This window comes from Pongo abelii, chromosome 13, assembly GCF_028885655.2.
Source record: "Pongo abelii isolate AG06213 chromosome 13, NHGRI_mPonAbe1-v2.0_pri, whole genome shotgun sequence".
Taxonomy (NCBI): Eukaryota; Metazoa; Chordata; class Mammalia; order Primates; family Hominidae; genus Pongo; species Pongo abelii.
Genome location: NC_071998.2, coordinates 115,583,110 through 115,600,150, shown reverse-complemented (window position 1 = coordinate 115,600,150; position 17,041 = coordinate 115,583,110). Strand labels below are relative to the sequence as shown.

The following is a 17,041-nucleotide window of genomic DNA, read 5'->3' as shown; positions in this document are numbered from 1 at the left end:
CGGGCAGCATGGGGTGCACAAGGCAGTTCAGAAACCTAGAAGTCACCTTCAGAAAAGCTGCTGAAGCCTGCCTGGCTCTCCAAGGTATCTACAGAGAGCGTGAGGCAGGCGTTAAGAAGCCAGTGTTCTCCCAAACTCGGTTGCTTCTAGAAGAGGCTGAAGGGGGCTGAAACACAGTTAAGACCAAAATGGGAGGCAATGTTGGCTCACTGTAAGAAAGAATTTTCTGACCCGCAGTACAGTCAGCCCATTCCTCTGAGTCCCTCGCTGTTCTCAGGCCCTCCACAGCACCCTCTGTACTCTTCCATCCATGCTGATCCCTGAGATAAAGCTGTTCCATCCACTTGGAACACTCCAGGGGCAGGATCAGGGTCCAGGGTCCCAGCCTAGAGCTTGGCAGAGGAGGCTTCTCTGAGTATTACTGAATTCAATGATGAGCTCACTAGATTTGGTAGTGAGCTCCCCGTCACTGGGAGCATTCAAAAAGAGGTTCTGTTTCAGGGAGCTGAAGGGTTTCCACCAGTAGGAGTTTGGACAAAGGAGGCTCAGGGATCTGTATTCCTTGGGAACTCTTCAGTGTGCTGCAGACAAAGGTAAGGGGCTTACCTGTGGGTCAGGAGGATGCACAGGCCCCAGGGTGTGACAGAGGTTGTTGGAACTCCCTCCATGGGGCATGTGGCCGGGCTGTCCTGCCATCCTGCATGCCAGCCTCACGAGGGCACGACCTGCAACAGAAAACAGCGGCCTGTTCACTTTCTCTTTGAGATCCTCAGAAGGAGGAGGGACTTTCGCTCACCCCATTTTACAGATGCGTGAGCTGAGGTGCAAAGCTGTTCAGTAATTTGCCCACAGTCACCCAGCTCTGAAGTGGCAGGGCTACAACTTGACACCCCCGGGTGACACAGTCTCCTTCTGTTAGACTGTCCTAAGTCACTAGGATTATCCCCAATGGAAGAGGCTCCAGGCAGGGAAACGTCCATCAGCAGCCCCCAAGGCCAGGAAGGAAGACACCGGATTCAACCACATTTGCTGGAGTCCAAAGGCTTGTTCTTTCCACAGCACTGCCCCTGCTTCTTGGGGAGCAGTTCTGTACCCCTATCCCCCATTGTCACCCCCACCTATACCCATGCGGGCAGCCTGGGTGCTCAGAAGAGAAAGGCCTGGGTCAGGCTGCAGACAGCTGCTGTGGGAAGGAACCTACATCCTCGTCCTGGCTGGGCCCTGGCGCACCACACGTGTGACACAGGGAAGGCCAGGGCCAAGAGGTCCTGTTTGCCATCCTACTTAGACCCCTGTGCAAAGGAACAGCCCCCCTCAGCCTCCAGGGCTTGGGCTGCCCTGGGAGAGCCAGAGATGCTGGTCATAGGTAGTCACAGCAGCCACAGGTCCCTGGTTAAGCACCCACTGTGTGCCCAGTCCTGAGCTCAAGGCCATCTGAGCATCTCCCCCAATATTTTAGCCTCTGGCCTCCCCCATCAGACAAGTGCTTCTGGGGCAGGGTCTGAGGTTATGTGCATAGAAGCTGCGTGACCCAGCCACCGGGATCCTTCCTGATGCCAGTGGAAAAGCCCTCCTCCTCCCCAGGAGGAGAGACCTGCACTCACCCCACAAGCATTTCTGCAGCACCTCCTGCGTGCCAGGGCTCCCACATGGTGTGCATGGAAGGGACTAGATCACGCATGTGATGGGGCCCCTGTTTCTGGCCGCTGCTCCTTCTCCCAGACAAGCCCTGGATGTCCCGAGGGGCACCTCTCGTGTGACCACATCCTAGGCAGAACCCCTTGAGGCCTGGCCTAGGCTCCTGGAGCAGTTCAGCTGTACCCCTGGAGAGCCAGAAGTCCTGAGGAATGGAGGGCCCCCCTGCGGTGGCCCTTATTCAACAGCTGAGGGGGTGAGGATGAAAGCCAGTCCCCTGTCTCAGGTCGGGGCCCTCCGAGATGTGACTCGCACCCTAGAGCCCCCGGCACGGTCAGCGGGTTTTGTCTGAGAAGGAACCTCTGGTCCGTCTCCTGCCCATTCCTGGCCTTGCCCTCCCTCCTCCCTGGGTGGTCCCCCCAGGGGCACTTCATAAATCCCATGCCTACATATCCCCATCTCAGGTTTGGCTTCTGGAGGACCCAGCCAAAGATGTCATCTCTCTCCAGACAGACCCCGCCTCCTGCTGTCTCACCTGGTCACCTACGCCCCAGTCAAATTCCAAACCAAGAGTCTTCCCCCGGTCTGCTAGGCCAGCAGCCCTGCCACTCCCTCCCAGGTAGACCCACGTCCCCATTAACAAGGGGGTGTTCCAGGAGGTGGGAAAGGCATCAACACCTGTTGGGCTGTCACAGCCAGCTCCTAGGGGTCCGGTCACTGTGTCTCAGGGTGCAAGTCACTCTTCCTTCCTCCCCACTGTAGTCTGTTTCCAGCTACAGTGGTTGGCCGGCCAGACCTCTCAGGCTCCAGGGATGTCTGTGACGCCCTTTGACGTGTCAAAGATGTCCACCAAACCCTAACTCGCCCGCTGAGCTTGGCCTCCCAAGTTGTGCCCTCAAAGGCACCCTGAGACTCCCCAGAACTTGCAGACTGGCTCCCAGCACCCTTCTCCCTCTGTGTCCTCAGGGCAGCCCAGCTCCCCTCCCTGCCCCACACCTTCCACAGACTGTTCTGGGGTAAACCTGCTCTCTCAAAATAGATGACAGGACATGAGACCACAGGGAAGTGGATGGTATGGACTGCAGAACACGCCCAACTCAGGGTCAGGGGGGCCCTCGCTGGTTGCAAGTCCTGCCAAGCCTGGATCATGCAGTCTCCTGCTTGGGAAGCTGCAGAAACTCAACCAACTTTGACCCACAGGCTTGGTCATTTGATGTGGTTCATCCTAGTGTGGACAGATCAGTCAGTAGGTCTCTTGCTGTCTTTTTAATCTGTGCACACAGAGCACTGTCAGATCAGTGTCACATGGAGGGGCATTATGGGTGCACCTGCCTCTTCCCTCCCCACCCCTGCCTCTGCCTCAGCACAGGCCTCATCTCCCACCTGGGACTCCCAGCGCTCAGTGCTCTCCCTGCCAAGCCCTCAAATGCAGATGGGACCATGGCACCCTCAGTGTCTCCACCATTTGTGCCAAGTTCCTGCACTGGAGTGCAGGTGACATCCCCAGGTGATACAGTGGAAGACCCAGGGTATAAAGAGCCCCAGGATAAACAGATAAACACGAGCACCTTCCCCAGGCATCTTTGTTAGGGGGAATATGAGAGGGAGCAGAATGTAAAATGCGCATGAATTTGAAGATAAAACCGAGCCTCCTGCAGGCTCCGCAGCTGCTTCCAGCTGCACCCCCAGACCCCTCGGGGTGACATGTTCACCGTCCTCTGCCCTTAGGGATACCTCCAGGGAAAGAGTGGAGAACTGTCTTCAGTGAGAAGGTTCCATCTTTATCTCAGAAAGCACCAGCCTCGGCCCACAGGTCACCCCTGCGAGACCCATGCACACATCGGCTTACCTGCCCACCTGCCCCAGGGCCTCCCATGTACTGGAAACTGTGGCAGTGGAATCTTGACCCTGTCACTCACCAGCTGAGACCTTGGGCAAATACCACTGGGGAGGAGCCTAGCAGGTGCTTGGGAATGTCATCCCTCCCCACGTGGCGTTGACCGCATTCTCCAACAGCTGTGGCCAGAGGCCATGGTCTGCACACTCTCAGGAGCTCACCTGTGGCCTCACATGGGCAGGGCTCCAGAAGCAGTGCAAGGGGGACTGGGAATAAGAGCTAATAATTGCAGGGCCCTGATCATGCTGGGTCCTGCCCTATGCTCTTCACCTCTATTAGCCCATCTCATTTTGTCAACAACCCCATGAGGTAAGGACTGTTATGGTCCCATTTCACAGATGAGAAAACTGAGGCACGAAGAGGTTAAGAGATTTGCCCGGGTCCCAAGGATCACAGACAAAAGGAGCCAGGATTTGAACCAACAACTGCATATTTGTCCAAAACTACAGCACTGCACTCCCCGCAGGTTCTTACACAGCAACACCATCACCTTTCCAGCTGGCTCCACCCAGAATGGGCCCTCTCTCCACTTGAGAATCGGGCCTGTGCTGCTGATGCACAGGGGTGATCTCAGGGCTGGCGGACCACAAGGGCCCCTTTCCTCCACAGGGTCCCCAGGGGCAGAAGCCCCCGGAGACTCTGCCCCACTGACCACAGCAAGCTGATGCAGCACCACCGTCTACACTGCCTTTGCTGCCAAACCCCAGTCATTACGAGCTGCTCTGTCCAGAACCTAACAGAACCTGAGGCACTGTTAGCCTCCAGGGAGGAGCCGGCGGGTGTTGATGTTCCTTGTTCTAGGAAAGCAGCAGCCGCGGAGGACTCTGCAAGCCCCTGCCCACCGAAAGCCAGAGAGGGTCCCTGCTGAGGGGAAGGAGGCGGGGAGGCGTGGGGGGAAGGAGGAAGGGAAAAAGGAAGGGATGAGGGTTCCTGTGGGCCAGGTCTTTCCCATTCACCCTCGGGGCTGTTGGTAGACCCATTTTATAGATGAGGAAACCGAGGCTCAGAGGAAAAGAGGCTCGATGCCATTAGGCTGATAAGCTGCAGAGAAAGGATTCAAATCCAGATCTCAGTGACTCTAAACCCCCTCTTTGTTCCAAGGAATCCACTGCCTCTTGGGGCTCTCCATGGGTATTGGATTTTAGGGCATCTTGTTCTATTGGTCCACACCCCAACAGAAACCCAAGCCCTTTGCTCCGGAAGTTCCTGCCAGAAACTGCTTCTTAGGGCGTTCAGATGCAGAAAGACCAAGGCAAAGGGGACGTGGAAGGACGAGCCACAGGGAGCAGGGAAAAGACCCTTAGCACATGCGTGCAGGCACCTCCGGGTAACACTGAGGACTGCCCATCCCTGGGATCCCGCGGCTCCTGCCAAGTTGCAGAACAATGAGGTAGTAGCTGCCAAGCCCAAGTCAGGGGCCAAAAATCCATGGAATGCAAGACCCAGAGCTGCAGGCCACACTGAACACCACCTCAAAGAGGGCTTTTCTTCTGCCTCAAGCAAGGGCCCTACATTTTGCAAGGCACTGTGGATAGCTGCACAGTGAGGCTTCCCAGCTCAGGTTCCTGGCTTTAGGCTGCCGTGTGCTGTGTGTCCCCAGGCACCGAGGGACCAGATTGGGAGGAGCCTCAGGGTTCAGTGAGGCTGGCGGGGAGCTGGAGTGAGGGAGTCCAGGTCCTGGCCTGGTTTCATCTAACCACGCTGCGTCTCAGTTTCTTCATCTGGAAAATGGGCTAACAGTCAGATCTTCCTCTTAGGGTCACTGTAAACTCCTTAGCACAGAGCCTGGCACATGGGAAGAGACCTCTGAGGCTTTAGCTAAGAGGCTATTTAGCTATTGAAGCTAACCCTCACTTGTACAATGGAGGAGTGATCACCTCCATGTGACAGACACAGGGCCTGAGGCAGGGACTTGCCCAGGGTCATCCCTGCCCCAGGTAACACAGCTGGTAAGTGACACAGCTGGGGCTGTTGGACCCAAGATCGCTGCTCTATGTCCTATGCTGCATGGCTTCTTTAGGACTGCTCTGGAGCAAACGTCTTCATCATCTCTGTGAGCCGTGGCTGCCTCTGCAAAGCTGCTGTGCCGCACCCTGCCCGGCCATGGATGAGGCTCTCACTAACGTGGGCTGTGACCCTAGGGAGACATGAGCGCTTGGGTTTAATCCAGGCACCTGCTGGAAGGGATCAGCTGCTGTAATGGGCTGGCTCTGAGGTTCCAAGTGGTCTTTCTGACCAAGGCTGTCATGTGGCCCTTGCCTCTGAATTTTTGGAAACTTCACCTAGGGGGAAGTCCCTCCTGTGCCTCCTGTCAAATGCCACACTTCATGGAGAACGGTGGCTCATCGTGGCCCGGCTAGTGACGCATGACTTCAGACACCAGGAGGGCTCTGTCCAAGGACCCTGCTTGGAGCAGGTTTGGGGGCATGAGCTTGCAAGGGTCCATGTGTACTGGGGTCCATGGAAGTGCATTCATATACTGGATCTTAACAGCTCTCCTTGCTCTGAACCCCGGAGGTGGTAACAGTGTGTGTCCTGACTGCCTCTCCTGCTCCTGTGTGTGCACGTGCACAGACATGGTCAGGGGTCATCTAATGTCCACCAGGCTCGTTCTGTCTCGTTCTGTCCACTGAAGCAGAGGGTAGAGGTGGCAAAGGCAGTTGTGGCTCCCAGACTGACAGGTGTTGCCAAGCCCAGGGAGAACCACACTCTTGGCCTTGGAGGTCAGCCTTGGCCAGACACTGTACTCCTCCCCAGTTTCCCTGAGCAAGGCCCCTCCTCTGTGCCTTCAGCCGAGAGGACAGCTTCACAGGTTGTTTTCCCTAAAGCAGGAAGCTGTCCCTGTGGCTTCACACTCAGGCACACACAGCTTTCTCTCTGCCCCGAGTGAATGGTACTGGCAGCACCAGCGCCAGCACCAGGGGCGATGTCTGTTGGTCCAGTTGGCTCCTGGTGGCAGGAGCCTAGGATGGATGTCCACTGCCTGGAGCCTTCAGCCAGCCTGCAGAGGCTCCACTGCCCGACATGTGCCCTGGGGAGCTGGAGATCGGAGGCCCGGCAAGGACAGTTCACTGCACTGGCCACTGGCTGGGTCAAGGCTGGACCAACTTCAACATCAGCCAACATCCACGGGTAAAACGGCATTTCCCAAGAAACCTGCAAAGTACCATCACCCTCGTTTTGCTGATGAGGAAACTAAGGCTCCAAGGAGAAACATGGCTTGCCAAAGTTGAGTCGGGAGGGAGCTGCCATTTGAACCTGCTTCTCAGACCAGCCAGACTGAGCAATTACAGAAAGAAACTCATCGCAAGCCCAGGGGCTGTAAGGAATGCCACGCCCAGGCAGACTGGCTGGCAGGGAGGACCAGAATAACAGCCCCCGCCAACACAGCGTGCACCACACATACGCCAGGCAGGTGCCCAGTGCCGCTTGTACCTCGTTCACACTTACAGACCCCTAGGCGGGTGCCGCTGTGATCCACACTGTTCAGAAGAGAAACCAAAGTTCAGACAGGTTGAGTGACGGGTGCCAGGTCACACAGCAGGTGGCAGGCAGAACTGACACTCGAAACCAAGTCTGCCTTGGTCCAAACTGCCTTGGAAGAGGGTGTGAATAAATGACTGAATGAATGAATTCTGGCCTAGAGCTGTGGCTCTGGCTGCTGGGCCCTTCCCCAGCCCCAGCCCCCCTTCTCGTCTGGTCTCAGGATAAGCAGACATTGCCCATTCATCACTTGACAGGAAGCAGCCCGATCTCAGGCCAGAGTCATGGGGGCCTGTCGAGCTGGAGGGGACAAGCCACAGATGGAGTCTGGTTTCCGGCTGGGTCCTGTGTTCCCTCATGCTCGCCCCAGCCCTCCACCTGCAAAGCCATGCATCCTGCCCGGATTCTGCAGCTCCATGACCAGTGGAAGCCTGGCTGCTCGAAGGTGCAGGGATGCAGGACCATAAGCCACTCCTGGAAGGTGGCCATGCAGACAGGTTCCCCGCTGCCCCCTTCCTCAGGGTGGTGGGGCCTCCCCCAGGGTGGGCCTGCAGGATCAGGAGGCCAGCTGATTGGGGGCCACACGGTGCCCACCCAGAAACAGGGCCGCTGTAGCCTCCGGATGCCTTGCCCTCCCCCAGGGCCCACACCTGGTCTTCATCCAGTCCCACCCATTCTTCCTCCAAATGTCTTCACTCACCCCAGGGCCTCCACCCTGTGCTGGCCTTGTCCCTTCTCATTGGGTCCCTACAGTTACCTTCAGCCTCCACACTCCCCTGTAGCCCAGCCTCCAGCCCACCACGGAAAGGTTTTCCTAACGCACAAGGCTGAACCTGCCAATCTCTTCCGAAACTCCACAGCAAAAGGTCCGCACACTGGAGCAAGCCATTCCCTGACCACCTGACACGAGCCTGCCCTCAGGCATTTGCCCCCAACATCCCCCAGGCCTTGCATGCAGCCATATTAAATGAGCGGTCTCCCTCCCCAGCAACACAGCACCCTGGTCCTTCCACGTCGTTCCACACACCAGCCTTGGACTAAAAACCCATCGGTGCTTCTCAATGGGCAAAGTCCCACTCATCTGCCAGGACCAGATCTCTCGCCCCTCCTTCATCTTGGCACTTCTTTTTTTTTTTTTTTTTTTGAGATGGAGTCTTGCTTTGTCACCCAGGCTTCAGTGCAATGGCGCGATCTCTGCTCACTGCAACCTCTGCCTCCTGGGTTCAAGCGATTCTCCTGCCATTTGAACCTGCTTCTCAGACCAGCCAGATGGAGCAATTATAGAAAGAAACTTAGCATAAGCCCAGGGGCTGGAAGGATTACCATACCCAGGCAGACTGGCTGGCAGGGAGGAACTAACACACTACTCAGACTCCCGAGTAGCTGAGATTACAAGCACACACCATCACGCCCAGCTAATTTTTGTATTTTTAGTAGAGACGGGGTTTTGCCATGTTGGTCAGGCTGGTCTCGAACTACTGACCTCAGGTGATCCTCCCACCTTGGCCTCTCAAGGTGCTGGGATTACAGGTGTGAGCCACCACACCCGGCCATAGTCTTGGCACTTCTTATGGGACCTTGGGGAAGTCCCATCCCCTCCCTGAGCCTTAAACGTCCCCATCCACAAAAAGGAACAGCCCGAGCTTGCAGGGAGGCTGCGAGGACTCTGTGAGCACACAGTGGGCAGCCAGGGGGCACCAAGGCCCCTTCTTCCCTTTCCCATCTGGTGGCATCTACACACGTTTCTCCCTAAAGGTAGGCTGTTGAGGACACAAACTGCTTCCTGTGACACCATGTCTGCTTCCTCTGCCAGCCTTTAAGGGCAGGGACTGACCCTTGCAGTCATCTCTAAACCTTCAGTGCCTCACCCAGGGTCCCATGAAAAGTGGGCACCCAGGGGGAGTTGGCAGAATGAATCTCTGACTAGTAGGTGGAGGCGGCTCTCCCCACCCTCCCGCAACCCCAAGGAACCTCTGCTGAGGGCTCAGCATCCCTGTGGTCATAGATCAGACAAAAGTCACTGGCGATTTAAAACCAACTGGGCCACACACTGCAGGGTTCCCAGCACCTTTTTGAAAATCCAGGAGCATCCCAATCACCTTTCACTTCCTCCTCGGGTAATAAAACCCAATTCTGGAAGAAAAAAAAAGCAGAAGCTATAAACATCTTGTCCCTCAGTTAAAGGAGCAACAAAGCATTTGGCTTCTGCCCAGAAGGTTCTTGACTCTGGAACCTGGTCAATGCTGGGTCCACTCCCAGCCTCCCTGAAGATGAAGCTGAGATCTGCTGAGGGCTTCCTCTGTGTCAGGCACTGCAGGCAGCAGCTCAGCACATCCCTGCTGTGAGGTCTGCAAGCCCTTCATTTTTACAGATGAAGAAACTGAGGTGCAGAGAAGTTAAATGACTTGTCGAGCTCATGCAGCTGATAAGCAGCATGGCCTGTTTTTGAACTCAGATCCAACCCTCTCCAAAGTCTGCATTTTAATCATTTGCCTGAGGTGATCCTTGGCGACCACAATGCAGCTGGGGAAAGCTGCAGTCTCACTCTAGGAGTCCCAGGCCTGCTAGCAGGCCCACCATCCCAGAGACCCCTGCCTGCCTGGGAAACGATCTTGCTCTCACCTCGAGGCCTTGGCAGGCTCTGCTCCTCCTGCCTGGAATGAGCTGCCTCCCAGCAAACTTCTCTCCTGGACATCTCCTCCAGGCAGCCTTCCTGGACTCACCCAGTCACTCCCAGCTCCACAGCCTACTCCCCCGTGCTGTCTCTAATTCATGTGTCTTACTCCCCTTGAACATGGGAATGTCCTTCAGGGTAGAGACTAAACCACTCTCTCCATGGCCCCAGCAGGTGGCAGAGGAGAGGCTGGGTAACTGGTTGCTGACTCAGTATAGACACACCTGAGGCCAGGAGGGAGAAGCCTGGCCCCCCAGACCAACTCATGCCAGGGGGACCACTGGAGAGAGGCTGGGGCTTAAGGGAAGGGATGGATTTCAGAGCAGAACCGCAGCTACTACCCTGCTGACCGACAGTGGAAGGACGACCAAGTGGAACAGCCCCGGGGGCTGGAGGGCTTCGGTGTTTGTAAAAAGCTCACCCTGGGTCCCAGGTGAGCATCTAGAATCCCATCCAGCGGCCTCCATGCAGGGAAAGCTTTCAAGCCCCTGGCCTCCCCTAATTTTCTCTCCTTCCTACAGGCAGGAAGGGGCAGACAAAACCCACCCTAGAGAAAGAATTGCTTTTTCTGCTTCCCTGGAAACTCAGAAGTACTGGCCAAGCCGGGGGATTACTCAATGTGAAACCAGCCGTCAGCAGCCACCCCTGTCCCAGGCTAGTGGCAAAGGTCCTGCCAGGCTGGTGGGACGGGCCGAATGGGCAGCCCCACCAGCAGGTGGTTGAGCCAGCAGTGGGTGGCAGAGGTGCAGCCAGGTCGAGGTCCCTGGAGCCCCAGCCCTGGAGGTCCCTGGGGCCTGGTTCTCCATCCCTCGCTGGACACACCCCTGAGAGCAAGCGGTTCCCATAGCAGGAGGCAGAGAAAGTCTGGGTACCTTTTGAAGTGGCTCCTGAGAAGCTCCAGGGAAGGTCTGCTCCGCTCTGGGTTGAGGGCAGACATGAGGTGCCTGGGCCTCCAGGGAGCTGGGTGGCCTCTCTGGGCTGGGGTGGGTGCAGGAAGAAGGGCCTCTGTCTCTGCATAGGACTTCCCCTTCCCAAGACTCCAGTCCCCAGACACCGCCAAAAGGAAACTCCCCCACCACGCGCTGCTCTAAAAATAGCTCCGGCTGCCACCTCCAAGGCGAATGGAACTTGTCACAGCCGCCACGGAGCCCCCTGCTCACCAGGGACTGGAATCTGATGGCAGCGCCACCCGATTAGACTGGTGTAGGCTCAGGGAGGGACAAGGGTCCTTTCCTTTGGTCCTGTGCTCGCTCCCCACCTATCCACACTGGGGCCCAGCAAAATGCTGAAAAGCATAACCGTTCTTGCTGTCTGTTTATTTATTTATTTGAGATGGAGTTTCACTCTTGTTGCCCAGGCTGGAGTGCAGCAGCATGATCTTGGCTCACCGCAACCTCCGCCTCCCAGGTTCAAGTGATTCTCCTGCCTCAGGCTCCCGAGCAGTTGGGATTACAGGCACCCACCACCACGCCCAGCTAATTTTGTATTTTTAGTAGAGACGGGGTTTCTCCATGTTGGTCAGGCTGGTCTCGAACTCCTGACCTCAGGTGATCTGCTGGCCTCGGCCTCCCAAAGTGCTGAGATTACAGGCGAGAGCCACTGTGCCCGGCCCTTGCTGTTCCTTTAAAAGCTTAACCCTTTCTATTCTCTCCTTTGTAAACTGGGCCCAAATCCTTGGTTGCCCATGAGATGAAAGCCCTGGCAGGCGGCAGTCCTGGTTCAAGTTCTGGCTTAGCCACGTCCCAGCTGTGTGCACCTGCGTTCTCATGGGTAAAACAGGGACAAGGGTAGTATCTACTCCCCGGGGTGCTGGTGGATTACACGACATCGCACGAGTCGAAAGAGCTTAGGGCCAGGCCAGGCACATAGCAGATACCCCATCAGTGGGGTTGTTATTTGATTGTTATTGCATCCTTATTCGGGCCCTGCATTCTCCAAAACGAGGGTGCGGGTCCAGGATCAGAGGATGTGGAGTGTTCCTGTCTTCCCTTTAGGACCCTGCAATGACTCAGACACAGTTCCTGTTCTTACAGGTCCCCAGGAGCAGGCCCTGGAACTGCTACCCACAAGCCAAAAAAAGCATGAAGCTGCTCAGGAAAAGAACCCATGGCTGCTGCTTCTGGCTGGGCCAGGTCACGGGGAGCTTCGGACAACAGGTAGAAAACCTGAGGTGGCCCAGAAGGACCAGCAGGGTTTGGAATAAAGGGGAAGGGGATTCCCAGTACAGGACACCGTGGGACCAAGGGCACAGAGGCCAGACAGACCCCCCGCCACCCAGTCTGTGAGAGGAATCTGGGCTCTGCAGGCCAGCCCCAGCCCTTGGTCCCCAAGCGGGGCTCTCCATGGCCAGCACCTGCTTCCTTTTTCAGAATGAGCCACTTCTGCCCTGGGCAAACCACCCCTGTGCCCCATCTGCAGCTCATCGCCACTGGGACTGACACAGGCATACGGCAGCTAAGGCCCTGGAGGACGCGTGAGTGAGATCCTGGCACCAAGGCTCTGCCACCTGACACACACCTTCCCGCCAGCCAGCCCCAACTGTCAGGCACATACCAGGTGGAGCACCCTTGGGGGCTGAGGCTGGGCCCAGGCCAGCCGTCCACAGGTCCTGGGGGCTGGACTCCCAGTCAGGACCTGGTGTGTGCGGCACCCCTTGAGGAGGTGGCCACAGATCCATGTCCCCTACAACCCTGCTAGTGGGTGTTACCAGCCTCATTTCACAGAGAAGGCTCCAGATAGGCCAGGCCAGGGCCTCCTGAGAGTCACCGTGAGCCCCCAGCACAATCTCCACGCAGCTGTGCACAGCTCAGTGCATCCGGGTGATGGCATCTTCTTTGCCCAGTCCTACCACCCATACGGTGTGATGGGGCTGGCACATAGTCACAGCATCTGGGGCCACGCCATGGCAACCCCTGCACCTTCCTGTGTTGCTCTCCTGACCAGTATCCTCACTGAACCCTGGAGTTGGGCTTAGGAAGTATGTGGCCATTTTTAGCTCCGCAGGAGTGGCTTGTGCTCTGAGCTGTGCTGTGTGTGGTCTGGTGGCCCAGGACTCATACAGCCCGGACTCCCATAGGGCTGCATGGTCTTCGGAAAGTCACAGGCTATCTCTGGGCCTCAGTTTCCCTACCTGCAACATGAGTGGGTTGGACTCCACAGTCTAGAAGTGCCCTTCTTGTGCAGATGTTTCTTATATGGCTGACAGAGGATCCGTGACTCACTGGGTTGCTCTGAAATTAAACTGGGGATCCTGTATTTTAATCACATGCTCATTTCCGGGCACTAGAAAACCAGATCTTTTTGGTCTGGAATTGCTAAGGGAATTTGTTCTTGGACCCTGGATCACTTCTGAGCCCTCCAGCCCCTGCACACTGCCTTCCTCATGCATAGTAGCCATAGCGACGTGGGGCTGTGGCTTGGATGCCTCCTGGGCTCCCCAACACACAGCCATGGAGGTGTGTATATGGGGGCATGCCTCCAGGACACCCATCAGTGTCGGGTGCTGGGCCAGATCCTTCAGGGAGAGTGCCAGCCTGTGTGCTCACAAAACAACCCTGGATGGCAGACAGTGTACCCATTTGACAGATGAGGAAGCTGAGCCTCAGGGAGTCCTAGCTGCAGAGGCAGAGCTTGGATGGGAATGCAGGCCTGAGTCCTGACCTGGATATCCTCAGCAGTGTGTCCAGAGCACCCTCCCCTCATCGAAGGAGCAGATGGAGTGTGTGTGTGTGTGGGTGGGGGGGGTGGTTCCAATCAAAGTCTTAACTAGGTCAGGCATGGTGGCTCACACCTGTAATCCTAGCACTTTGGAAGGCTGAGATGGAAGGATCACTTAAGCCCAGGAGTTCAAGGCTGTGGAGAGCTAGTATTGTGCCACTGCACTCCACCTGGGTGAAAGAGCAAGACCCTGTTTCTAAAAAAACAAAAAACAAAACACCAACCAAAAAACCCCAAAGTGCTTAACTGCGTTGCTGAATCACAGAAGGGGCCGTTAATTTCAACGTGGGGCAATGAAAGGGGCTGCAGGGAGGCAGTGTCCTGGATCTGGGAAGAGCAGGCCAGGCTCTGGGGAGGTGGAGAGGCAGCAGGCTCAGGGGTCTGAGAGCCCTGAGTGCAAATCCGGTGCTGCCTCCATCCGCCCATGTGAGCCTGGGCCAGTCCCAGGGTCGTCCCTTTGCAGTTCCCTCTTCTATAAACTAGGAGTCACAGTAGGACCCATCTTGTAGGGTTGCCGTGAGGACCAAGTGAGGTATTTTACATGCAGGTAAAATACCAGCCCAGGACTATCAGGGCCCAGGTATGCAGAAGAGCTTAATAAATGTGGGTACTGGGCTGAGCAGGGTGGCTCACGCCTGTAATCCCAGCACTTTGGGAGGCCGAGGTGAGTGGATCACTTGAGGTCAGGAGTTCGAGAGCAGCCTGGCCAACATGGCAAAACCCCATCTTTACTAAAAATACAAAAAATTAGCTGGGCGTGGGGGCGGGCACCCATAATCCCAGCTGCTCAGGAGGCTGAGGCAAGAGAATCACTTGAACCCAGGAGGCAGAGGTTGCAGTGAATTGAGGTCGTGCCACTGCACTCCAGCCTGGGTGATGGAGTGAGACTCTGTCTCAATCAATCAATGTGGGTACTGCCACTGTTATGATTCCTGTTATCATAAACAACCAGCACTCATGCAACAGCGATATCGCTGCAACAAGTATTTCCAGAAACCCACTTTCCAGGGAACCCCAGCCTTATGGACACCAGGCCTTTGGGCCTGTGGACCTGGAAGGAGGTGTCCAGGGCCTCTGGGGATCCCCCTTTTGGGAGGGTGAGACAGGCTGCACGGCTCCTGCTGCATCCTCCCAGGAGCTGGGAAGTGATGGCAAAGCATTTTACAAAGTTACCAGGACAATGAAACTGAGCTGGCCCCCTCCCCCACTGTCTCCATAAAATAAATCTTGGCCCGTGGCTGGTGAGAGACCCTATATATTTACATGACGATTGTGCCTCATGATCACAGGGCTCATGGTTCCAGCAGCAGCATGGGGCAGAGATGACAGGGGTCCTAGGAGAGTCACTGTTTTCTGGCGACTTTTATTGTCCATTATATCCCGGCGTTTACAGGGCTCTGCTCCAGGCCTGGCAGGAATATCGCACACCATGGGGCTGGCAGGGCTTAATATTCCAGTCTCGATCCTGCAGATCCATCCTCAGGTCTCATCCATCCAACCAAGTCTTTGTGTGATTTTGACACCCCAGGGAGCTCCACGGTCTCTGGTAGACAGGGCTGGGGTCTACAGGCACAGGTACTCCCACCCAAGCCATTGGCTTAGTTCTGGTCTGTTGTTTCAGCCTCGAGGGACACTCTTAACTCTGTGGCTGTCCTTGGGCGAGCAAGGGGCTGTGCAAATGAGAGGGCTATGGGGGTGCACTAAGCTGGCTTCTGGCTCGTGGGGGCAGGGATTTTGTGAGACAGCTGATATCACACTGGTTGCTTGAAATCAGCCATGGTGAGAATCTTTACACCATGGGAACTGGCAAATGCTAGAAGTCAGAGGTGTGTACAAATCTCCCTCATCCTAGAACTGTTTGTTGAACACTCACCAGCGTACCCCAGGGAAGGAATAACCCAGTGGGCACCTGAGCACCTGAAAGGACGTGGACTCAAGAGACAGGTGTGAATCCTGACTTCCTCAGCCACTTGCAGTGTGACCTTCAGTAAGTAATTTCACTTTCTGAGCCTCAGCTTCCTTATCTGTAAAATGGGTCATACCTAAACTCCTGCGGTTGCTATGAAGATGAGGACACTTTATGGAAATTTCCCTGGGTGACACTCGGTATGTAATAGGTAACTTTTATCATTCATTTATTCAACACTTACTAAGCACCTATTCCATACCAGACTCTGTCTTGGTGGCAGGGATACAGAAATGCCCCAGAGGGTGACATGACACATTTCTTCTGGGCGGTTTTTTTTTTTTCTTTTTTGAGACAGTGTCGCTCTGTCACCTAGGCTGGAGTGCAATGGTGCAATCTTGGCTCACTGCAACCTCCACCTCCCAGGTTCAAGAGATTCTCCTGCCTCACCCTCCCAAGCATCCAGGGTTATACCTACATGCCACTACACCCAGCAAATCTTTCTATTTTTAGTAGAGACGGGGTTTCACCATGTTGGCCAGGCTGGTCTCAAACTCCTGACCTCAGGTGATCCACCCACCTCAGCCTCCCAAAGTGTTGGGATTACAGGCATGAGCCACCACATCTGGCCTGGGCAGTTCTTGATGGTCTGCAGAGTGACTTTTGTCCACACTATCGTAGGGAGCCTCCTGACAACCTTGAAAGGTGGGAAGAGTGGGAATGATGTTCATTTTTGAGATGAGGAGATGGGGGCTCAGGAGTGGCCATGACTTGCCCAAGGCCCCTTATCAGCGGGTAGCAAGGTGGGGCTTGGCCCCGCATTTGCCTACGTCGTGCTCCAGGCCCACCTTGGCACCCACCTCTGAATTCCCAGGCCCAACCAGGCTGGCCCCTGCTGGTGCCAGGGTAACCTGAAAGTGAGCCTACACAAAGGACAGGAGGACCTGGGGGCCCCAATCCTGGGTTTGAGTCTTGTCTCCATGACCTCCTGGCCCCTAGGTCTTTCCCCTAGGGATCCCCATCACTAGGCCAAGGGGGCTGCACCCTGGACGCTCCTGACCCTGATGTCCCAGGGTCTGTCCCCAGGCTTCCCGGTGTGGCCAGCTGTCCCTCTGTCCCCCGCAGCCAGGGAGGACTTGGACATATCAACACCTGCTGTGCCCCAGCTGGATCCCAGGTGAGCCAGGGCCTCTCAGCAGGAAGGAAGAGGGGAGTGAAGTAGGATAGGGCTTGTGTACCTCATCTCACCCTGCCAGGCAGGGCTCATGCACCCATTTCACAGATGAGAAAACTAAAGCTCAGAGAGGGGAAGTCCCTACTCGTGTCAGCAGCTTCGGAGACAGATTCACACCCTAGGCTGGCAGCCTCTGGAGCTCATGGCTGGGGTGCCCAGCAGAAATCAGAAGGTGACCAGGCCCCTCAGGTCTAACGCCCTCGGGCCTGCAGACGGGACACGACTGGCCCCCGGGCCTCAGCCCCGAGTGGCTCAGGAGCTCAGGAGCACTACAAGGAAACAGGAGAGCGAGAAAAGTGCAGGCCAGTCTGATGACTCAAATCACCTTTGACACGAGGAGGTGGGCAGAAGTACGCAGCATCTCTGGTGGGTTTCGCCTCGCTTCTTAGAATGATGCGTCACCAGATTTTGTTTAATCAGCACTCACCCGACCTTCGTCCGAGGTGGCACCTCTCAGCTGGCTTGTCTCTGTGGCAATCACAGACTGGCAGGTGG

General features: G+C 56.1%; 1 protein-coding gene across 6 annotated transcripts in view; it reads right to left on the bottom strand.

Annotated features, from left to right (window-relative positions):
• NEK6 (NIMA related kinase 6) overlaps positions 1-17,041 on the bottom strand; it is a 105,032-nt gene that overhangs the window by 59,013 nt on the left and 28,978 nt on the right. For all 6 annotated transcript variants that reach the window (XM_063714424.1, XM_063714425.1, XM_063714426.1 and 3 more), the window contains exon 2: positions 607-725. In XM_063714424.1, coding sequence (XP_063570494.1) covers positions 607-725 — 119 coding nt within the window. The remainder of the gene's footprint in view (positions 1-606; positions 726-17,041) is intronic.